The sequence below is a fragment of the Megalobrama amblycephala genome, linkage group LG9 (genome assembly GCF_018812025.1).
Source record: "Megalobrama amblycephala isolate DHTTF-2021 linkage group LG9, ASM1881202v1, whole genome shotgun sequence".
NCBI classification, from domain to species: domain Eukaryota; kingdom Metazoa; phylum Chordata; class Actinopteri; order Cypriniformes; family Xenocyprididae; genus Megalobrama; species Megalobrama amblycephala.
Window position 1 is genome coordinate 32797106 of NC_063052.1, and position 24411 is coordinate 32821516.

At 38.9% G+C, this 24411-nt stretch overlaps 2 protein-coding genes and 1 non-coding gene across 4 annotated transcripts; 1 reads left to right on the forward strand and 2 right to left on the reverse strand.

Moving 5' to 3' along the window:
- The first annotated feature begins 913 nt into the window (after positions 1–913).
- Positions 914–11050, forward strand: aqp10b (aquaporin 10b). Its single transcript, XM_048202959.1, has 6 exons — positions 914–1415; positions 5359–5485; positions 5559–5696; positions 5785–5903; positions 9728–9945; positions 10280–11050. The coding sequence occupies exons 1-6, from the start codon at positions 1329–1331 to the stop codon at positions 10503–10505; spliced, it is 915 nt and encodes a 304-aa protein (XP_048058916.1). The 5' UTR covers positions 914–1328; the 3' UTR covers positions 10506–11050.
- Positions 11051–11194: 144 nt separating this feature from the next.
- On the reverse strand, positions 11195–24038 carry znf687b (zinc finger protein 687b). 2 transcript variants are annotated; one of them, XM_048202954.1, is made up of 11 exons: positions 23893–24005; positions 22493–22529; positions 20090–22394; positions 19697–19998; positions 18362–18546; positions 18053–18229; positions 17770–17932; positions 15345–15683; positions 13193–13305; positions 12980–13082; positions 11195–12902 (listed from the first exon to the last, which is right to left on the reverse strand). In XM_048202954.1, exons 3-11 carry the CDS (start codon positions 22371–22373, stop codon positions 12318–12320), a joined length of 4251 nt encoding a protein of 1416 aa, XP_048058911.1. In that variant the 5' UTR covers positions 22374–22394; positions 22493–22529; positions 23893–24005; the 3' UTR covers positions 11195–12317. The 2 variants fall into 2 exon arrangements, with proteins under 2 accessions (XP_048058911.1, XP_048058913.1); XM_048202956.1 differs by lacking the exon at positions 22493–22529 and having other exon boundaries at positions 23893–24038.
- Positions 15768–15906, reverse strand: LOC125276328. The gene has a single exon (XR_007186647.1). It is a non-coding gene; the product is annotated as a small nucleolar RNA SNORA13 (small nucleolar RNA).
- Positions 24039–24411: the final 373 nt, after the last annotated feature.

Genomic DNA, 24411 nt, shown 5'->3' on the forward strand with positions numbered 1-24411 from the left:
CTAAGGAGAAAAAGAACTGGACAGTGAACAGTGGTCGAAAGTCCTCTTTTCAGATAAAAGTAAATTTTGCATTTCATGTTGAAATCATGGTCCCAGAGTCTGAAGGAAGACTGGAGAGGCACAGAATCCAAGCTGCTTGAAGTCTAGTGTGAAGTTTCTGAAGTCAGTAATGATTTGGGGGGCCGTGACGTCTGCTGGTGTTGGTCCATTGTGTTTTATCAAGTGCAAAGTCAATGCAGCCATCTTCCAGGAGATTTTGGAGCACTTTATGCTTCCATCTGCTGACAAGCTTTATGGAGATGCTGATTTCCTTTTCCAGCAGGACTTTAGCACCTGCCCACAGTGCAAAAACCACTTCCAAGTGGTTTGCTGACCATGATATTACTGTGTTTTATTGGCCAGCCAACATGCCAGACCCCTGAATCTATGGGATATTTTCAAGAGAAAGATGAGAAACAGTCGATCCAACAATATACAGATGATCTGAAGGCTCAATAGTGCCTCAGCAGTGCCACAGGCTGATCACTTCCATGCCACACTTCACTGATGCTGTAATTTGTGCTAGGAGCAAGTCATTTGCTATAATATGTGCTGCCGACCAAGTATTGAGTATACAAATGAACATACTTTAAAGAACTTGAACTTTTCTGTTTTGAAAATCCATTTTTTGATTGATCTTAGGAAATATTCTAATATTTTGAGATACTGTATTTTGGACTTTCATGAGCTGTACGCTCTAATCATCAAAATTAAAAAAAAAAAAACTTTTGAAATGTTTTACTTTACATGTAGGGAATCTAGAATATATGAAAGTTTCATTTTTAAAAATAATTTCCAATAAAAAAATTAACTTTTTCACGATATTCTAATTATATGACCAGCACCTGTATAGTCTATAAGGTATTTTGCATTAATTGGCAAAGGATAGAACTTTTTCCTTTGATTTAAATATGAATAGTAGATGATTTATGCATTTATATGAGTCTTGAAAATGCCAGCAGTGCAACACAGATAAAAGTTAACAATAAACTACTCATTGTTTTATTACACAAAAGGGCAATGTACTGCATGTAATTGTCATTCCTTCCCCAGACGCACACGTATAACACACTTTAACCACTACAGATAGTCTGAGTTTACCTATGTGGTGTGATAATTATCTAATCGGAAGACCATACGTTCTCCAATGTGTTGACTGGGTCTTTTCATTAGAGATCTTCTCAATGGAGTCCTGAGAATCATCTGTCTGGAGTCCCGAATCTCCTGACCTACTTTTACTCCTATTGTAAACGAACAGAAAAAAGCAGAAAGTAAAGAAGGCTGAAATAATGGATCGTCTGCTGAGGAGATGCCGAATCAAGAGCAGCTTGGCCAGAGAATGTCTGGCTGAATTTTTCGGAGTCTATGTTTTGATAGTAAGTCTGTAATTTTCATATCTGAGGTCTCAAAATGAGGCCAACACTTTTGTTGTAAATAAAACAGATTATTGGAGTACATTTTACAAGAAAATACTATTTCTGTCTTTAAAATTGCATGTTAATTCAGTGTTACTTGCCATTGCTTTCATAATTATTTGTGAAAATTTACAAGCAATCTCAAGTTTCTACACCAAATTTTGTATCTTTTTTTGGTAACACTTTACAGTAAGGCTCCATTAGTTGACGTTAGTTAACATTAACAATGAGCAATTCATTTGCTACATTATTTATTAATATTATTTGTTAACATTAATTAACAAAAATACAATTGTTAGTTCATGTTAGTTCAGATCCCTTAAATAATATTAACAGATACAAACGTTTGATTTTAATAATGCATTAGTAAATTTTGAAATTAATATGAACTAAGGTTAATAAATTCTTTAGAATATTTTTCCTTGTTAGTTCTTGTTAGCAAATATAGTTTACTAATGTAACAAAAGGAATCTTATTGTAAAGTGTTATTTCTCTTAATGTACAGTGGGTATGGAAAGTATTCAGACCCCTTACATTTTTCACTCTTTGTTATATTGCAGCCATTTGATAAAATTTAAGTTCATTTTTTTTCCACATTAATGTACACACAGCACCCCATATTGACAGAAAAACACAGAATTGTTGACATTTTTGCAGATTTATTAAAAAACTGAAATATCACATGGTCCTAAGTATTCAGACCCTTTGCTCAATATTTAGTAGAAGTACCCTTTTGATCTAATACAGCCATGAGTCTTTTTGGGAAAGATGCAACAAGTTTTTCACACCTAGATTTGGGGATCCTCTGCCATTCCTCTTGCAGATCCTCTCCAGTTCTGTCAGGTTGGATGGTAAACGTTGGTGGACAGCCATTTTTAGGTCTCTCCAGAGATGCTTAATTGGGTTTAAGTCAGGGCTCTGGCTGGGCCATTCAAGAACAGTCACGGAGTTGTTGTGAAGCCACTCCTTCGTTATTTTAGCTGTGTGCTTAGGGTCATTGTCTTGTTGGAAGGTAAACCTTCGGCCCAGTCTGAGGTCCTGAGCACTCTGGAGAAGGTTTTCGTCCAGGATATCCCTGTACTTGGCCGCATTCATCTTTCCCTCGATTGCAACCAGTCGTCCTGTCCCTGCAGCTGAAAAACACCCCCACAACATGATGCTGCCACCACCATGCTTCACTGTTGGGACTGTATTGGACAGGTGATGAGCAGTGCCTAGTTTTCTCCACACATACCGCTTAGAATAAAGGCCAAAAAGTTCTATCTTGGTCTCATCAGACCAGAGAATCTTATTTCTCACCATCTTGGCAAACTCCATGCGGGCTTTCATGTGTCTTGCACTGAGGAGAGGCTTCCGTCTGGCCACTCTGCCATAAAGCCCCGACTGGTGGAGGGCTGCAGTGATGGTTGACTTTCTACAACTTTCTCCCATCTCCCGACTGCATCTCTGGAGCTCAGCCACAGTGATCTTTGGGTTCTTCTTTACCTCTCTCATCAAGGCTCTTCTCCCCCGATAGCTCAGTTTGGCCAGACAGCCAGCTCTAGGAAGGGTTCTGTTCGCCCCAAACGTCTGTAGCGTCTGGACCAATCAGCCACACAATTATTCATTGTATTTAATGAATTACCCATAAACTCACTCTCACTATCAAAGTTCTCTGAACCCATCCCCCTAAAACTGCAACCAGCATCCCAAATGTAGCTAGCACACAGGCCAACCTAGGTATCCTGTTACAGATATGGTACTTTTATGATCCGGAAGAATGCTGTAGAGACTAGTGACTCATTCTTCCTGAGAAGGACAAATAAACTCTCTTAATCCTATGTATTTTCTATATAACCACTTGGGAAATGTATAAACACGTATCCAATTTTCCCATCTCATGACTTTCCTTTTATAGGCTTTATTCTATGTATTAATTCTTTCTTTTGAACTATTTTGGCATTAATGTTCCATAGTTGCAAATGTATAGTTAACTGAGATCACATTGGCAGCATGTTTGGTATCTACGGACTCCAACTTTCATTTCCTATTTGGTAATTTATGTAACATGTTACTAACTCTGTGACATGTTAGTATTATAAGAATCTAGAAGGTTATTCTCTCATTCATCCAATCCAGTGTCTTATGCTAATATCTTGCTACAGAACAAAGACTCGTAAAACTTCCCTCTGAAAGGGAAACTCCTTATTGGCTCAGGCACCTCAAGAGGGTGTGACATCTTCACCCCTTATATTCACTGATCACAAGATCAAACCCTCTTCTCTTCCTGCTCTTCCTCCCCTTCTTTTCTTTTACTGACAAATGCTGACGTCAAGATGACGCTTTAAGAAGCTAGAAGCTTCTAAGGAACCCCAAGCTTGTGCCAGGCCTCGGCCTAGACCTTCCATTCACCAAAGATCCTCTGAATCCAACTGGTTCTCTTTCGTCAAGACAATATCAGCAAAGATTCAACGGAAGCCTCCACAAATTGCATCAGGACAGTTTTAATTCAACTTGGAGAGATATATAAATATCAAACTTAGTCTCATTATCGGATACATTGAGTATCCTTACCCCTTTTAAAGAAGGGCCTGTTAAAACTAAACTGATGGTTTGCTCAAGGCTGTTGATCTGCTGAGTGTCAAACAATGCTGTAACCTCTTGCTTCCTGTACTCTGCTTTAGCTCTCTCTCTCTCTTGGTAAACTGTATGCATGCATGTGTGTGAATGTTAGAGTAGTTAAGTGTTTAGTCTAGTTAATAAAGTCTTGTTCATGTCACACGTAAGGTTGTCTGTGTTTTGCGCTCATATACTGGAGTCCCTATTCATGTCGATCCTGACTACAGGCTTTTAGTAGAATAAGATTGTTATTTCCCATAACCTGGAAATGAACATGAACATAGAATTTATAAACAATTAACACTGTGTGTTTATTGGACAACAGGTTAATTGATTGTAATATTAATTTTATTACATTAAGTTAATTTTATTAACTGATTCAAATATTAATAATTAATTATAACTAGTTATGATTAATTATTCATATTTATTTTGAGCTAATTTGCTACACGTCTTCCATTTAAGGATTATGGAGGCCATTGTGCTCTTAGGAACCTTAAGTGCAGCTGAAATTTTTTTGCAACCTTGGCCAGATCTGTGCCTTGCCACAATTCTGTCTCTGAGATCTTTAGGCAGTTCCTTTGACCTCGTGATTCTCATTTGCTCTGACATGCACTGTGAGCTGTAAGGTCTTATATAGACAGGTGTGTGGCTTTCCTAATCAAGTCCAATCAGTATAATCAAACACAGCTGGACTCAAATGAAGGTGTAGAACCATCTCAAGGATGATCAGAAGAAATGGACAGCACCTGAGTTAAATATACGAGTGTCACAGCAAAGGGTCTGAATACTTAGGACCATGTGATATTTCAGTTTTTCATTTTTAATAAATCTGCAAAAATGTCAACAATTCTGTGTATTTCTGTCAATATGGGGTGCTGTGTGTACATTAATGAGGAAAAAAAATGAACTTAAATGATTTTAGCAAATGGCTGCAATATAACAAAGAGTAAAAAATTTAAGGGGGTCTGAATACTTTCCATACCCACTGTATATATACATGTTTACCATCAAATGTAAATGGTAAAGCACTTATAAAATGTATAAAACAATTTTTTTATCTTTATAATATCCTATTAAAATGTACTGCCTTGTGCACATTACATCTATTCAGTTTTCAGCAATATTCTAGAGGTCAAACTTTGAAGACTTTGAACTACTTAATAATCTTTTGCTGCTTCTCAGGAACTGCAGTTACCATAACACACAACAATCTCATTGTGCCATAAAGCATACAACATCATGCTGACATTCACACCAGATTATTTCTTTAAAAATTCTTGACTTCACTCTCTCTACGCTTCAGCTTTTTGGGTGTGGCTCAGTTGCCCAGGTGACGACCTCTCAAAACACTAAGGGCGATTACCTGTCAATCAACCTTGGATTTGCATTGGGCACCACATTTGGAATCTATATTGCAAAGGGGGTATCAGGTATAAACTCTCCAGTGTAACTGTGTATAGTAAGTATATCCATGTAAATTAAAATATTTTTCATCTGTTTAAGGAGCTCACCTGAATCCTGCTGTTTCTCTCAGCCTGTGTGTCCTGGGCAGGTTTTCCTGGACTCGTCTTCCTTTCTATGTGTGCTCGCAGCTATTAGGTGCATTTCTGGCTGCAGCAACTGTTGCTCTTCAGTACTATGGTGAGTGGATCTTGGTCCCTAATCTCTAAAAATACAGTATAGAAAGTACATCCAAATGAAGACACTTATTCATATGTATTTTGTTCAGATGCCATAATGGATTACACTGGAGGGCATCTGACAGTTAGTGGTGCCACTGCCACAGCTGGCATCTTCTCAACTTACCCAGCAGACTACTTGAGTCTATGGGGGGGAGTGGTAGACCAGGTCAGTAACATATGAAACAGGAAAATGTTTGCAATGAAAAAGACTTAAAGTACTGCAAATTTTTAAAGATCAAAGTGCACGACAAATGGAGTTATTGTCTCCCAAAAGAAAGAAGTGATTTGGAATTGCCTAAAACGAGTCATCATTATTCACGAACCTACGAACCTACCATTGGCTACCCTCAAACAATGTCTACTTTGACCCGCCCTCAAACACTGTAGTCGTAGCTGAGGAAGAGTTTGGTTTGTGTTGTAGATATGTCAAGAAGACGCTGTTTTCTGCGCTGCTAAAGCAAATACACTTTGCCCCAAATACACAAAGACTCAGGCTTGAATTGATACAGTAAAACAGACTCTGTTGTTACTGTTCGTATCAGTGTATATTAAGCTCTGAGGAAGAGCTGAAATTCAGATGGTAATGGGTGTTTTGTATACGACCCGCACTGTAAGCAGTAGACCAATTCACAACAGACTGGTCCATCTGACCAATCAGAGCAGAGTAGGCTCATGAAAAGACACTGAATCCTTGATCAAACCGTTTCAGACATGTTGCATTCCAAATGATGCCCTATACACTATGCATTTATACACTTTTATATACTCATATATACTTATACACTATGCAACCATGTATTGTATGAATTTTACAAGGCTATTTTGTCATTCAATATCAGAGTCTGAAGCCCCTCCCCATCCGCTACATAATTAAAGCTGTGACAATTGAGTGCATGAAGCATGGATATATAAACATAGATGCGTCATTAGTGGCTGTTTCTATGGGCTGCTATACGTAAGCCGTCCACCGAATTGGAACGGTCAAACCCGGTCCGTGAACACGCGAGAGCATGTTGACTGAGCGTCTGCAACCGTAGTTAGATGCATGTATGAATATCTATATCTGCAATAGATTTCAGCAGATGATTTTGCTAAACTAACACAATACAACAAGACGAAGGCATCGGCTACCATGACATTAAAAAGTTACCATAGTATAAAAACCTTTAATATTAAGTTAATAACATTTATTGTTAATAACAAAAACATAACCTATTAAAACACAAACCAACACATTCTCACCTGTGAAAGGTTATCCCATTTCTTATCCCATATCCCATGTCTTGAGCGATCGAATGTGGAATCTACGTATACATATCTATGGCATGAAGTGTCCAACAATGCACACTTTGTTTTTCTGGTTAATGAAGAGCATCATCTGCATAAGTATGCGAATTGGGATGCACCTGTTGATATATATACATAGATGCCTCATTAGTCTGTTTCTATGGGCTGTTATATGCAAGTCATCCGCCATATTGGAACAGTCAAATCTGGTCCATGAACACTCGAAAGCAAGTTGACATCTGTGCATCTGCATCCCAGTTATTCACATGTATGAATATCTATATCTGGAAAAGACATTAGGAGATGAGCATTTTTTAGATCATTAATATGATGATTCTGCACATTGAGTTATACATAAAAACACAAACCAGCACATTCTCACCTCTGAAAGGTTATCTCATTACATCTGGAATTTACGACTCAGTGGTTTTTACTGCCATAGGCTGCACAATTCAGTGGCATTTTCTATAAAAATTCATCAATTTGTTAGTAAGTGAACAGATAGCTGTTCCAAGATGGCAGATGTATTGATGTGTCTGGAGTGGTTGAATGTGGCATCTACATATACATATCTATGGGGTCAGACACTGTGTGAAACTGCATAAAATAAGCAAATGTTCCTTCAAACAAGCTAAAGAATATCAACTTCATATTCAAATTTCACTTGTATAATAACATTTGAAAGGAGACAGAGTAGAGGTCCACAATATTTCACCAAGGTCCATCCTCTTGGAGATATCTGGCCTTGTCAATGATTTAGTTAGACCTTTGTATTTAACTATTCAAAGCTATATGTAAGACACAAGAATTCATAAGAGGTGTGAGATATTCACAACTATTTGTAAGAGTTTTTGTAATTAGCTAATCCTTTATTCACACACAATTACATGCCCATGATAATGACACTGCTAATTATTACTGATATCCTGAGATTTCAGTCCATGGGAGTTTAACATCAATAGAGATAATAAGTTCCAATGTCAGTAAATATTACCAGAACACTTAGTAATGCATTTCTGTACACCTTTTAAAGGATGATTGTACGTTTGAAGTAGTTTGAGTAGATAAATGTCCTCAGGGGTCACGACACCACGATCACCCTGACCTCTGTTTGGCTGAATCAGGAAAAAAAAAGCTCTGTTCAGCTCAGTTCATGGAATTCCGTTTCTGTTAAAAGCTATTGTGGTGGTGACGGTATTCCAGCATCGCAATTGACTTGAGTTCTGACAAGGTTTGGGTCCAAATACTCTGAAGTGAAATGGGTTTTGCAAGTGTGTTCTTTGTTACTTAAAAGTCCAGAATTGTATGTAATATCACTTGTGAATGTGTGATACCATTGTTGAGATTTCTATTCCCAGAAGTGAAGTGCACTCTTAAACATAAAGGCTCTTTGTTGGCATTGATGATTCCATGAAGAACCCTTAGCATTCATGGAACTTTTCATTGCACAAAAGATTCTTTATAGCCTAGTTCTTTTACTGTTCACTGAAAGGTTCTCTGGGAAACCCAGAATAGTTCTTCTATGGCAGGGGTGTCCAAACTCTGTCCTGGAGGGCCACTGTCCTGCATAGTTTAGCTCCAACATGTCTATCTATACTACTAAACGGCATAGAATAGTGCATACGTATGCGAATTGGGACGTACCTATTGATATATAGATGCCTCACTAGCATCTGTTTCTATGGGCTTCTATATATATATATATATATTTATATATATGTAAGCAGTGTGACATATTGGAATGGTTATATCCAGTCTTTGGACCAACGACTTCAGACCAACACACCTGCCTAGAAGTTCCTAGCCTATAGTAAGAACTTGATTGGCTTTCTGAGGGCCTAAACATGCTCGAAAACTCATGAAACTTTGTACACGCGTCAGAAGTGGTGAAAATTTACATCTGATATGGGTTTCAGAATTAGGTGTGGCAAAATGGCTCAATAGCGCCACCTACAAAATTTCAATTAAGCACCCTTCACGCTACATTTCATGTACAGTTATGAAATTCAGTCAGCCCAAACAGCCCAATACCTACAAAAAAGTCCATAGGTGCAAAATCTATAAACCCAACAGGAAGTGAGATATTTTGAATTTTCTCTGCAAAATTTTGGCAGTTTTTGCCATTTCCTCACGTTGTAGGAAGTTGTAGTAACTCAGGCATACAATGTCCAATCTGCTCCAAACTTCACATGTGTGATAATAGTCCTGGCTTGAACACATCTACATAGCAATATTCAGTTACAGTCAAAGCGCCACCTGTTGGCAGCAGGAAGTGTGGCACTTTGAAATGACTTGGCCATAATTTTCCTGTATTCACTTGCTTACATGCATGTCGCCCACTGTTCACTGTTTTCCTGATGCCAACGGGTGGCGGTGAGCCCGGGTGCGAGGGCCCTTTCATCGCCGCTTGGAGCTTTAATTAAGGTTGGAGCTAAACTCTTAGCTCCAACCAGTGGCCATCCAGGAGCAGGATTGGACACCCCTGTTTTATGGCATTGCTGCGAAAACCCCCTTTTTGAACCTTTATTTTTAAGAGTGTGGTGACTTGTTGAGTGTAGTTTTTTTATGACATTTTCTGCAAGTAACACCTACTCTGCTTGAGAAGCTGGTGCATGTTAGTTTCCTTTACAAAATATGTCATTAAAAAAACTGAGAAGTGAGCTGTGTAGACAGTCATAGCATTAACTTGAGCTTGTCCTGCAGATAATTGGCACAGCCGCTCTGCTAGCATGTGTTCTTGCATTGGGAGACCCTCATAACACACCAGCACCTCCTGGTCTGGAGCCTGTCCTGGTAGGAGCAGTTGTCCTGGTGATCGGCATTTCGATGGGATCTAACAGCGGATATGCCATCAACCCGGCACGAGACTTCGGACCAAGACTCTTCTCTTACATTGCAGGCTGGGGAGACGAGGTGTTCAGGTCAGTTTAACACACATACACACGCAGGGCCAGGGAAGGTGGAGGTTTTCTGAAAGTATGCTGCAACCTGCTATAGTAGAAGCTGAACAAGTATTTGACGGTTGAGCAGCAAGCTTTTCGGCTACTGATACAGCAGGAACCAATCAGCTGTGCCCTTTAGAGAACAATGTGATTGCAAGCAGATTGAGTTAAGGGCCTGACAGCCTCTGCCACCTAGAGTTTCTTGATAGAACTTTGTATTTATTCTAAATAGTAATCTTTTGTAACATTAAAAATGTCTTTGATCAGTTATCTTTGCTGGATAAAAGTAATATTAAGACGTCTTTCTTGTCAGGGCTGGACATGGATGGTGGTGGGTACCACTGATTGTAACGTGTGTAGGTGCTCTTCTGGGTTCGTTACTGTATGAGCTGCTGATCGGAGTACATCATCCAGACTCAAAGCCAATGGATCCTGAAGGCCCGACAGCTATGGTCCAGAAAACTGTGGAGTTAGAGGGTGTGTATCAAGAAATGGGCAAGGACAGGATCTTTTCCATAACCTCAGCAGACTTAAGCTAAAGTGAAAATAATCTGTCAAACACATGATGGAATCTGAATTGTTATTATTTATATATTAAATATATTTAATTCTTTAACTTCTTTTGAAGCACAATTGTTATCACAATAATGTCTGGAAAAGTTTTATGAACCACATGACCTTATTGGGGTCTTCTACATCATGTCTTGTAATTTAGGATTTTTTTGTAGGTTTATAATCAAATATATCAACAATGACTTTGTAAGGCTCACTGATGTCTAAAAACTTTACTATTTAAGACAATGTAGCACAATATCTATACAATATCTACTGTTGAATTGTGGTGCAGCAGAGTACTTTATCTTTTGTTTTGTTTACTCCAATGAAGCAGTAAAACTTTACAATAATATTTTGTTTTATTTAGGTTAAGATTAATCATTTTAACAATTAACTAACATTAATGCACTGTGAACTAACATATAAATACTGGGAATCATATATTCTTGGAAATATATTTCTCAATGCACAATGAGACCTTACAATAAAGTTCTATCTATACATTTTCTACCTAAAAAATGTATGCACATAGACATCAATTTAGTTTTATATGTATAAAACTCAGTAATTGCATTGCATTCAATGATTTAGCTAATTTTGATATTAAACTGTGCATATTATTAGTGTTCCCAGCATGCACTGGGACATAAATCATTAAGCACACCATGATCTGTACCGTACCAATTTACTGTTTTATTTAGAAAGAGAACTGACACAGATGTACGGCAGTGAAACAGGCAGGTCATCACAGAATAAGATGGCTGTCTATAGACTGTCTATGTATGGGACGTATACATCTATTACTGGAGGGATAGAAAGTCACACTCACACAGATGATTCACACGATCACAATATTATTTTTAAGAAATGTGGTTTTGACAAGCACAGAACTTTCTGATAGAAAAAACTCTTATCAAAGAAAAAAATACACAAACAACATTCATATTTGTACATAATTTGCCATAAAACACACAAGCAATCCTTCAAACTCAGTGTCGATATTTCAATCAGATGAAGTCGTAAAAATTACATCAGGTCCCAAACACAAACTTTCACTAGTAGTATTTCAATTTCGCCTTTCAGCTAAAGAAAAAAAAATACAAAGACCGAACTTATTCACATTTCCAAATGCAACAACCATTTCAAACTGATGTACTGCATTTATACACACATAAAATGTGCTCAAGTGTATCTGTGATTGAAATGTATCCATGTTTACTTATATTGACCTTTTTTGACTATTAAACTTTACAATCCATTTTTGACCTCATATATATGTCTGTTCTCCTTGCACAAATGAAACTTTTTCATTCTCAATGATTATCAAAAGACTGATGAATGCTTCAATATAAATAAATATCAGTACTACAATGTCTGTACAATATTGTTACATTTAAAAGTCAGTGTTTTCCTTTATTTGTTAAAAAAAACCTTCACTAGCACCCTTTTTGCTTTAATGCTTTTGTGGATTGACGCTCAGCTCAGCAAACACCGAATTGCTCTAGATGTAAAGTAGTTTTTGAGCAATACAATGCCTGTCTGATACAATTTGACCTTGCGTAAATTTATTTAAAAGGCTGAGGATGTTACAAACAGGGATCGATTGGAGGAAAGGGGGAAATAGCTTTAATATCTTTGTATTTCGGAAGACAGATCACATTACAATTATAACGACAGGTTAAATTTTCCAAATTATATGTATTCATTTTAAACTCGTCTTATTGGCTAGTTCAAAGCAGTGTCCTGTTTTGCAATGGCTTTTCCTTTCTTTGCTTTTTCCCATCTCACTCCTTCTACTAGGGCTTGTCGGTCCTGTGTGCCGTTATGAAGGCCATGCCATGCGTGCGGAAGTGTGTGTTAAGGTCCGAGGTTTTGTCGAAGCGCCGGCCGCACACCCTGCAGCTCACCCCTCCCTCCCCCTCCTCGCCCGCTTTAGGTGAGGACGGCGATCCGTCCTGTGGAGATGCGCCAGGTGATGCGTTTCCACCACGACCATCATGCTGACCTTGGCGCAAGCGGTGCGTGATGAATTTGTGTCGGCTGAGAGAGCCGGCCGAGGCGAAGCAGGCTCCGCATTGCAGGCACTGCTGAGACGCGTTCTCCGCGTCACAGTGGACGGGAATGTGCCGCTGAAACTCATCCCAATCCTGGGTGGTGAAGCCGCAAGGTGTGCAACGGAACGTGCCGTCGTCTTCCTCTTGATCGGCCGGTCGGTTTTCAGACGCTCGAGTTCTCTTCGCTGGACCCGAGGCGTCCTCCCCCGTGACGTCATCCGTGTCGGCGCCGCCCCCTGCAGCTGGAGCTCCGCCCTCATTGTCAAGCTCAGATGAACTGCCCGCCCCGTCACCTGGAAGTGAACGCTTTCTGGTGTTTGGAGCGCTCTGAGAGAGGAAATTAAAATTAATATGTGGACTATTAAATATAGCAAACTGTAAAGAGGTAGAGTGTTTAAACTGACCGGTCTGTCTGTTGTCTGTCGCGCTCTAATGCCATGTCTGACCCGAATGTGCTTCTCTAAAATCAGACGACTACTGAATGTACGCTTGCCCTCTGAGCAGTGTCTGAAGAGAACAACATATACAGAATTAGAAGAGATAAATAATGAAATAAAGAATCATTTTAGAAAGGAAAAGATTCAAATAAATTGGTGGTTGATGAATATTTGACTCACGGGCAGTGGAAGACTCTCTTGACGCCCTCGTGTATTATTCTGACATGTCGACGAAGGCTGTTGGCTGAACTGAACGAACGCTCACACAATCTGCAGGGGAACTTCTTCATTAACTAGAGGAAGAAATAAAAAAAATTAAAAACAGGCACAAAACAAATGTGAAGAATTAACTTTTTTATTTTAAGTAAAATGACAAATAAATTAAAAAAACACATCTTATCAAGTTTTGGATATGGGTCATTGTTTTTTTAAAAGTGTAAAAAAACATAATTAGGATATAATTGATTTTGAAGTTTTATTAAGTTTTACACAAATGGTCAAAATTTGTCACCAAAAAAGTCATTCGGATTAACCACAATTTTGGTTTTACCGAATGACACTTTTGGTCATAGCAAATGACAATATTTTCAAACAATGCTAATAGGCTGAAATCTAGCCATCTAGCTAGTTAGCGAAAGGAAAATCAAACATTTTCTATTTAGTACAAGTTTTTAAAATATTACAACATTTTCCATGTTTTATAGCGGTTGTACCGAATGACCTGATATTTCAGGACATGTATATGAGCAAGTGAAATAGTTAAATATTCAAATAGCTAAGAGAGTTAGTTACTTTGCTTCATGACCGTGTGGTCCTTTGCAGGTGTCTAAATGATGTCACATCCTGTCACATGATATTGACCGCATGATTTGATCAAGAATGGTCCCTTTATATTGGTTACTCCGAATGACATCAATTAAATTCTTTTTTCCAGACATTCTTTCTAATAACAAAGCAACATCTTCTACACATAATTTTAAAGGTGCCATAGAATGCTTTTTCACAAGATGTAATATAAGTCTAAGGTATCCCCTGAATGTGTCTGTGAAGTTTCAGCTTAAAATACCCCATAGATTTTTTTTATTCAGTTTTTTAACTGCCTACTTTGGGGTATAATTATAAATGCGCCGATTCAGCGTGTGGCCCCTTTAAATGCTCGCGCTCCCCGCCCCCAAGCTCGCAACTCTATAATACATTTCATAAACAAAGTTCACACAGCTAATATAATCCTCAGTTTGAGGCTGTACTCCGTGGCTAAAGCTAACATTACACACTGTTGGAGAGATTTATAAAGAATGAAGTTGTGTTTGTGCATTATACAGACTGCAAGTGTTTAATAATGAAAATAACGTCTCCGTGAATACAGTAATAACCGATGGTAACTTTAACCACATTTAACAGTACATTAGCAACATGCTAACGAAACATTTATAAAGACAATTTACAAATATCACTAAAAATATTATGTTATCATGGATCATGTCAGTTATTATTGCTCCATCTGCCATTTTTCGCTATTGTCTTTGCTTGCTTTACAATACCTGCAGAACGTCTGATGATTCGGCTGTGCACAGATCCAGACGTTAAGTGGCTGCCCTTGTCTAATGCCTTGAACATGAGCTGGCATATGCCAAATTTGGGGGCGTACATATTAATGATCCTGACTGTTGCGTCACAGTCGGTGTTATGTTGAGATTTGCCTGTTCTTCAGAGGTCTTTTGCAAAAATCAAATTTACATAAGAAGGAGGAAACAATGGTGTTTGAGACTCACTGTATGTCATTTTCATGTTCAATTTTCAATTCTAGGGCACCTTTAATACCATTTTGCACTATGTTGATATGTGATGTTATAAAATCATGCCAGAATAAAAAATATATACATTTATTACATTTTAAGATATTTTAATTACAAATTAATTGGCTGTATTGGCCTTTGGACAGTTAAACCGAATGACCTTTTGACACTTCAAAATCTTTAAAATACATTTATATGTAGCAAAATATAATTAAAACTTTTTGTAATTAATAAAAGAGATCTAGTTGTACTACTTTGCATACTTTGGATGTCATATTTTTGTTTATTATTATTATTATTATTATTATTAAGGCCTTTGAACAAAAAAAATGACCCGTCATATCATTGACCCAAATATAAAATAAATATATATTTTTTAAAGAAATATCATCAATTACAAGAAAATGCAAGCACAATAGTATATAAAAGAATCACACATTTAATATAAAATATATCTCTTAGATAAAATATGTATAATAACTTCTGTGCTTGAGTTTTTTTGTGATTGCTTCGTGTATGTTTATATGAGTACCAACCGTGCCGTGGTCATTCTTCATGTGGTCGATGTAATCCTCTCTCTCTGCAAAGCGTTTCTTGCACTCCCTGCACCTCCACTCCATATTCCCGCTCTCTGGAGAACTCGGCTGCTCTTCCTCCTCATTCTCATCCTCTTCTTCCTCTTCTCTCTCCTCCCCTTCCTGCTCTCCCTCCTCTTCTTCCCCCTCCTCTTCCTCCTCTCCCTGTCCCTGGCTCAACTCATCTGAATTGTTTTCGGCTGGTTTGGGTTTAGACGTGGAGTTGTTGGCAGGAGCCGAGACAGGAGATGAGGTGGTGGGCGGAGTCTCTGCTTTGACAGACAGGCCTCTATGAGCAGTCTAAAGGGAAATATTGAAAGACAGCTCTGGTCAAAAGCATGAGCGAGACAGACAGGAGAATAAGACAATTCACACTGAGGTGGCTTTTGTACTTGGTATGAGCTTTAGACAAGGTGATACACAGAAATCACTCTGTAAAAGCCAAACCAAGAGATTTACTGTATGCCTTTACTGACACCACATTCTTTAGAGGAAGTGAAAAGAATGGGTAACACAAAAGGCAAAATAACAATTTATTAATTTTTAAAGCTTAACGGGTTAGTTCACCCATATATAAAAATTATCCAATAATTTACTTACCCTCAAGCCATCCTAGGTGTATTTGACTTTCTATAATAGGAACTTTTTTGAAGCCCAAAAAAGTGCATCCATCCATCATAAAAGTAATCCATAAGACTCCAGGGTGTTAATAAAGGCCTTCTGAAGTGAAGCAATGCGTTTTGTTAGAAAAATATCCACATTTAAAAAACTTTATAAACTGGAATCATTGCTTCTGTACGCGAGTCGATTCCGGCGGAAGAGTGAAATTTGACCTGACGCATGACATACGCATGACGAACGTGGAAGTGCAGAGGATATAGCAAAACAAAACACCAGTCACGAATTAGAAGTCTAAATCAAGAATTTTTAAAGAGAAAAGATGGAGGAGCTTGAGTCTGTTGCCCAGCCCAACTAGCCGTCTACTCTCACCTAGTGTTGCATGATATACCAGTAATAGAAAGGTATCGCGATACCCTGCTTTTAAAAACGGTCCGGTTCTTCGTTTTATTAGTACCGGTACTTTGAGTGCCAGCTATATTTCCAAATGTGCGACAGCAGGGGGCACTGTGTGTGCAGCGCGCTGCTTCTAAAGCACATTATTGAGTGCGTGTTTATTCCTCTCAACTGTGCAACGGCTTTTATGGTGACGAAACGAGAGGTAGGGTTGCAAATACAGGTGCTCTTGCGGACCGTGCACAAATTGTTGAGAAAGCAGATGCACGAAGTGAAATATGGCATTATTTTGCTTACAATGCAAGCCCACGGACACCACAAATAACGCAAGCGAAGGGAGCCAACGCATCCAACTTGGCAAAGCATCTTGCCGACAAACATCCCGATTTGTACAAAGAATTAAAAGAGCGACAAGTTAGTGTGATACCAGCAAATTGCAAGCAGACCTCCGCAAAAAGGTGTATTATTAAGTGTAACTTTAATAAGTGATTTTTGGTTGCAAAAATAAAGTTAATTTAAAAATACATAAATATGTGAAGGTATATAGGCTACGGTTATTTTAAACCAATTTATGCTTGAATAACATTGCTCTAATTATTTACAGTAATCTAATATTTACAATAATCTTACTGTCAAAAACACCTACATGTATAAAAAAATGGGAAAAAAGCATAACAGCAAATAATTTACAATTTTATTGAACATGAAAATAATAAACATAAAAAATTACATAGCTTCATGGCAATGAAGCGCAAATCCAGAATTATCAGCCTGCACACTGGTGAAGAAAGAAGTTCTGTCATATGTTATTTCCTGCTGTTTTAGTTTTTTGCCATAGTATCGTTTAAGTATCGGTATCGTGATATTTAACTTGGGTATCGTATCGAAGTCAAAATTTTGGTATCGTGACAACACTACTCTCACCTAAGCTTACTCAGAGCTCGACTCTCCTGTGGACGTGCAGACAGATGTTACCGGAAGCTAGTGATTATAGTCTATAAATATGGATTCTTTTTTACAAAAACGTATCAGAAGGCCTTTATTAACCCCCTGGAGCAGTATGGGTTACTTTTATGATGGATGGATGTGCTTTTTTGGGCTTCAAAATATTGGTTACTATTTACTCCCATTATAAAGCTCGGAAGAGCCAGAATATTTTTTAATATAACTCCAGATTGTGTTTGACTGGAAGAAGAAAGTCATATACACCTAGGATGGCTTGAAGGTGAGTAAATGATGGGACAATTTTCATTTTTGGGTGAACTAACCCTTTAAATCAATTAATATCCTTGAATGCCTTGTTTAATGACAACAATAATAATAAACTAGATCACAAACTTATTATTTGAATTATTATTGTTAATATATCTACCTTGATGTGTTCCATCATGGAGCCTTTCTGGGCATAAAGTTTAGTGCAGTCTGGACATTTGAACACATGCACTTTCTGTTTGGCCAGGTGAGTGTCAAAATGCATGTAGAGCAAAGGTTTCTGGGTGAACACAGTGTCACACATGACACACTTGTAGATCATCCTGTAGAACGAGTATAAGAATAGAAGGAGGATCAGAGTTTATATGTTTAAGGAATTTATTTTTAACATCAAAATATTTCACATCCATGGCTAATCATGAAAAGCTGTGTGTTCAACCTACTTAGCCTGTGCAGCTGTGAGGGCGGGATGCTGGGAAGTGATGTGCCCCTGGGCACTCTGCGCAGATTTGAAGGCCATCGGGCAATTGGGGCACTTATGAAACACCTCACAGTGAGCTGTCTGAATGTGGGACTTGATGGAATTCAAACCTCCGAACACAACTTGACAACTGGAGCACCTGGAATAAAGGAAGTATATTTGAGCATGTGCAAGTGTAAGTGGGCAATTTTCTTGTTTCCTTGCAGGAAATCCCAAAAGGAAACTGCCTGCAATATTATAAAACACGGATAGGAAATTGAAAGCCAGGAACCTGTAGCCGATGCGCCTGGCAAAGTGTAGGCAGGACTCTTCCAGATGGGTTTGAAACGTGGCCTGACGGGCAGTGCCACCACACTCTGGGCACACATGGGGTGCGCGGTGCTTATGGATCCGCTGATGGGCCGACACACTACACCAGTTAGGGAGCATCATGGGGGGAGAGCAAAGCATACAAGTCTGAAAAAGAGACAGCAGGGGCAACATAAAGGAGTTAGTAAATAAAGTAATTTTCTAGCTTATACACTGATTTAAGAAACGTGAGTAGAATAAATGTGTAAATTGATCGTAAACAAATTCTTATGTAAATGCACATTTCATCAAAAATAAACATTAAATGCATAACATTTCTTATGCAACAATTTACAAAGTCACACTTAATGCAACAATTTGTTGCAATGATTATTTTTTGGTCTTATGTGATTTACTGAACATGTCTGCTGAATTCTGTTGTTTTAAATAAGTCACCAAGTTGGCTAACATAGATGAGGCTTTTCGAAATTACAAAACTGACTTGTAATGATAGAAACATCAATCAAATCTGTATTGATTGCACCATACACCTTCATTTTCTAACAAACGTGTACATAAATCTTTCTAATAGTTAATAATATTACGTAATTGTTTAATCTTTTATCTTTGATAGCTTTCAATTATACTGTAATGTTGAATGTATGGCTATAATTAACAGCTAAAATTGAGAAAAAAAAAATCAATTTCATAGAGACATCAGTAGAGGTATTGAAACCGGTGATACTGACCTTCATTCATAAAAAGATGCCATTAAACAAATATTTTAAATTATTTATGTTGTTTCTACATTAATTTGGAGATTAAATTAATCACAATAACAGAAAAATGTGATTAGTTAATTTTTTTTAATCGATTGACAGCGCGCACACACACACACACACACACACACACACACACACACACACACTTTTAATTCTGTCAGAAATATGTTATTTACTTAAAAAAATTATACTTAAAATTATATATATTACACAGACACACACACACACATTTTAAATAGTATATTTTAAATAATATAATTACATTATTTTTTAAATAATTGATATAAATTATATAGATTTTATTAATTATATATATATATATATATATATATATATATATATATATACATGAGTGTGTGTGTGTATTTCTGACAGATACCAAAACATTTTACAAAATTAAAATTAAAATAGAATTTTGTGATGGAGTAAATAGAAATGCTGGTAGGGCATGTAAAAAAAAAAAAAATAATAATAATCAGACACACCAGAAAGAAAATCATTGTTTACAATATTGCGTTTACAATTTTCCAACTTACTGAGTTAGGAGTAGCTCTGATTTGCTGGAAATGGGTCACTAATTCAGCCTTGCTTGAAAATTGGGCTTGGCATTCAGGACACTTGAAGTTGTGATATTGCAGGGCCTCTCCTTTCTTGCAGGGCAGCGGCATCAGGGCTTGGGGACTCTGGGGTCCACGGCGGGCAGGGCTGGGCTGGGTTGAAGCCGTGCCTGGTGAGGGGGAATCCTTCAGTGGACTGGAAGTGGACGGTATTGTGGTCGTCCCTGTTGGGGTGTTGGAGGATGTCAGAGGTGGAGAGGACAGCGATGGAGAGAGCATACCTAAAGGAACAAGAACATTTACTGTTCAATATTAAGCTGAAGAAGTCCTGTTCAAATCTTCACAAAAACTACAGTTTTTTTCATAACTTACCAATGGGAGTAGTATCTTGCTGGCCAATCATCTGCTCCACTGTAACTGGTCTCATAACCAAATGTGAGCACTGCATGACCAGGCCTCGTTCCTTGTGTTCCCGAGCATGTAGCAGCAGGCTGCACTTATTGAAGAAAGCCAGCCGCTTTGCGCAGTGATTGCATGTCACTTCTATTCTCAAAGAGCGCCGGTCATAGTGGCGTGCCAGGCTGCGCTCCAAAGCAAAAGAATCTCCGCACTCCAAGCATCGGTAGCCAGCAGCAGGCATAGGAAGACCCCATTCAGGGGGTGGCGGGGTCGAGAGGTCCGGACGATAGCTGGGCAGCAGGTTCTTGCTATTCAGGATCTTGTTGAAAGCCTCAACCAGGCTGGACTGGCTACGGGAAATAACAGCACCGGTGCTGTTGACGATAGACGCAGGTTTACACGGCACAGTACCTCCATTGGCGGTTTTAGCGACTGTAGGGCGCACACTTATTCCACCGACAGCTGGTGCGACTGGTAAAGTGGTGGCTTTTGTGATGCTTACTGCTGTGGCAGAAACTTTCATTTTATCAGATTGCACTGTCATTTTGTTTTGGACCTTGCTGGCTGCTGCTAACATGGCACTACTGGCTTCTAGAGTGGATACTGGTAGGGTTGAGCTTTTTACCACTTGACCAGCAGTGGTGTCATTTTTTCTGGCGCCTTTCGCAGGGGTGGCTCTATTTCCCGTTTGGGATTTACCTGCATCTTTGCCTGCATTGGCAGCACCTCCCTTACCTGCTACTCGGGTAACTGTGCGGGTGATGCCTCCTGTAGATGTCTTAATAGTCTTGATGCGGACTTTCAGTGGTCTGGAAGGAACATTGCTGCCAGCTACAGCTTTGCCACCAGTGCTTGGTGTTGAGCCAGTGTCTGCTGGTAGGGACTGCGCAGTATCTACCTCCATTTTTTCTCCATCCCTTTTTCCACCGTCTTTACCATCCACATTAGCCACATCTTTTCCATTCTCTGTAGATCCTTTGTCTACTTCCATCTCCTCTTCTTCTTCCTTGGGTTCTCGAAGGGCAGCAGATGGTGATGAAGATGCAACCGCAGGGCTGCATGATCTTTTGGTAACTGCAGACGTTGGCATGGAGGACTTGGGCATCTCAGGCTCAGGGCTCTCCGGCGAGTCTCGTTCTTCAATCACATGCTCTGGGTTTCGCTCCTCTTGGGGGATACTCTTTCCGGTTCCTGTCTGGACTGGTGAAGAAAGCCAGTTCTGTTGAGCTCGAGGTGAAGCAGGTGAAGCCAAGGGGATGTCACCTGGTTTGGGGTAAGCGCTGGGTGATATGGACGTCGAAGGAGGGAGAGAAGGAGATTGTGAATTTTCTGGAGGTGACCTCAGCCTGCGTGACAGTTTCGGAGGGGTGGGCGAGTCCGGACTCTCGTGGATGACTAAAGATCCTCCAGAATCAGGATCTGAGTCCTCTTCATCTGAATCTACGCGTCTGAAAGCAGACGAACTAAGACGTGGTGTTCCGTTAAATGGCTCTGTTAGAGATGTAGCAAGCGGAGATGATGCCACAGCCCCAGAAACTCTGGACCCAACTGAAGGAGAGGACGATGACGGTGAGGAGGATGTAGCTGTGGAGGGAGTGGAAAGAAGTGGTTTAGGTGGGGGAAAGAAAGGAGATGCTGCTCCACTTGCCCCACTAGGAACTGCATGGGCTTTCGCCTTGTCTGCACCTTCTATGTTCATCTCCTGCTGCATATGCTGCTGTTGCAGAAGCTGCATTTTCCGGGCCCTTCCGACAGAGTCTCCAGCACCTTGTGCCATTAAAGGCTTCAGTTTATTAAAGATGTTACTGCCCTGTTTGGAACTGCCGGAAGATCCAAGGACAGATCCTGCGGTCTCTGGAATAGTCTTTGAGCTGCATATGGGCCACTGCTCCCCATTCGGCTGGCAACGGGCCTGCGACATATGTACTGACCCACCAGACGACACAAATCCATTATGGTTGAGTGGGTCTGGTACTGAGTTGTCACCACCATCAAAGGGCTCAGGACGAACACGGTTCTTCACAATCACACTAACAATAGAAGGGTCACTCTGAGAATCCGAGGATGGGCTGGGTGATCTTATGGCTGAACTTCCACCCACCGAAGCATCACCAGACTTTATGAGTGATCCTCCGCCTGCTCCTTGATGCCCCTCTACCTCATCCGGTGCAGACTGGATAGCCTCTTTGGCATCAATGTCAGGAATGTCAAACGCTGCCAACAGGTCATCGAAATCGGGGGTTTTCATGTCCCCCATGCCGGGTCAGTGGACTCAATCCTAGAACACAAATAAAATGTTTGAAAAATAGTTTGTGATAAGAATTGCATTAAATGGATAGATAATCAAAAATTAAGTTTCTGTCATCATTTACTCACCCTCATGTCGTTCCAAACCTGTATGACTTTCTTTCTTCTGTGGAACATATAAATAATGGAAATCAATGGTCACCAAAACAGTTTGGTTGCCAACATTATTCAAAATATCTTCTTTTGCGTTTCGCAGAAGAAGGTCACACATGTTTGGAACGATTACATAATATTAAATTTTGGGTGAACTATCCCATTAAGTACTGTGTTTACATTATTTTCTATTTAAAAAGGAAATTTAATACTGTTCATACAAATCACAGTGTGATTTATTGGTGTCTTTCATGCAGGCAGGGGGTAATGTGTTATATTTTTTAAACAATATCTCATAGCAAGTCATCCAGTTTCATAAGGTGATTTTGGTACTTATAAAAATGTAATTTTTGCACAAACATAATGTCATTTTTGCACAAACATAGTTTATTTAAACATTTCAAGTATTCCAGCTATTTGTAATCCTAATAGAAACCGTTTCGTGCTGAGGTACCAATTAAGTAAAATTGACAATGCCTTCTGCATTGTGAAGCCACATGCATTCTGTTGTTTTAATAATAGCTCATTCTTTACTTCGACAAAAATAAAATATATATACACATTACATTATATATATATATATAAATACATCGCGCTACAGCAAAATGACATCGAACGGCTTTTGTTAGCTTTGGCTAACAGCCACGTAATGGTTCTGTATAAACTTAGCATTGATGGCTGAACTGGAAGACATATTCACTTATGCGATATATATAAAAATATATTTTAAACATATATATGGTAATATTATGATCCGACACCCATTTTCCCTTTTGCTTAACAATGGTTTATTTACAGGTAACAGAGCCTGTTTAGCACGCTACAGCTGCTATGGTATCAACAAGAGAATCCAAACAAGCCCTCTTATATGAAATAAAAACATTGCATGAACACAATATCGGCCAATAAAGAGAGATAATGATTCAAGAACCATTAAGCACGTTACAGAGATCAATTTGGTATATATACGACACACACAATTGCCTGAGAACGGCTAAAATCAGCATCTGACCTGGCTAACTACATATGGGGACCGAAACTGAATCGCTTATGGTACCATTAAAGGGCTTTTGTCACATTTAGTCCCTTAGTTGTGGTTTTGGTGTTTATAGATTGATAAATAAAGAGCTCGTGGGCTGATAAACAGATATATGAGGTGTATTTTCGGGTTTGTTCTGTCATGACGGCGGGGTCCGTGCTGCCCCGTCGCGAGGGTCATTTAAGCGCAGGCCACTGCATGTGCACGGCAACATTTACCTGTTTATAAATAACCTCACATGGATGCCACATTATGTCTTTATGATCATGCATTTTTATGTACGTGTGTATTATTTTCGGATTGTGTATTTTCATGCACGGACAGTGATTTTGTTTACCTGTTTTTTGAGATTCCCGACTATCCTCGCTCCAGATGAAGCGCCTTAACTTCCCGTCATCGATCGAGTACGGCCAGGTCTTGGCAGATAACAGTGATAACAATGGACAGGAAAAATGATTTTTCGTCTTCTTTGGTTATATTGTTATGTTTGCATGATTAGGTCTGGTGAGAATTAGCTTTTTATATTAAACTCAAGGAAAAACATGAACATTATGATTGCATTTTATGGATGTATAGTCGTTTTGTATTTATATCCTTCCAGGATCTCATATTTCACTGTCTTTAGGTTGATTTGGTTTAGGCCTTGGTAAGAAGGATTCCGTTTTTTTTTTTTTTTTTTTGCATCCCCTGAAAGGGCAGAAGCTTCATGTTTATCATAGTATCGTATAGTATTGTAAGGTATTATACCCCATAACTGAATAGAATACAGCCTAGTTTATTTTCCTATATGCTTCTTGCATTACAGACAACAGACATTTTATCAATAGATTAACAACCAATATAAAAGACAAATATT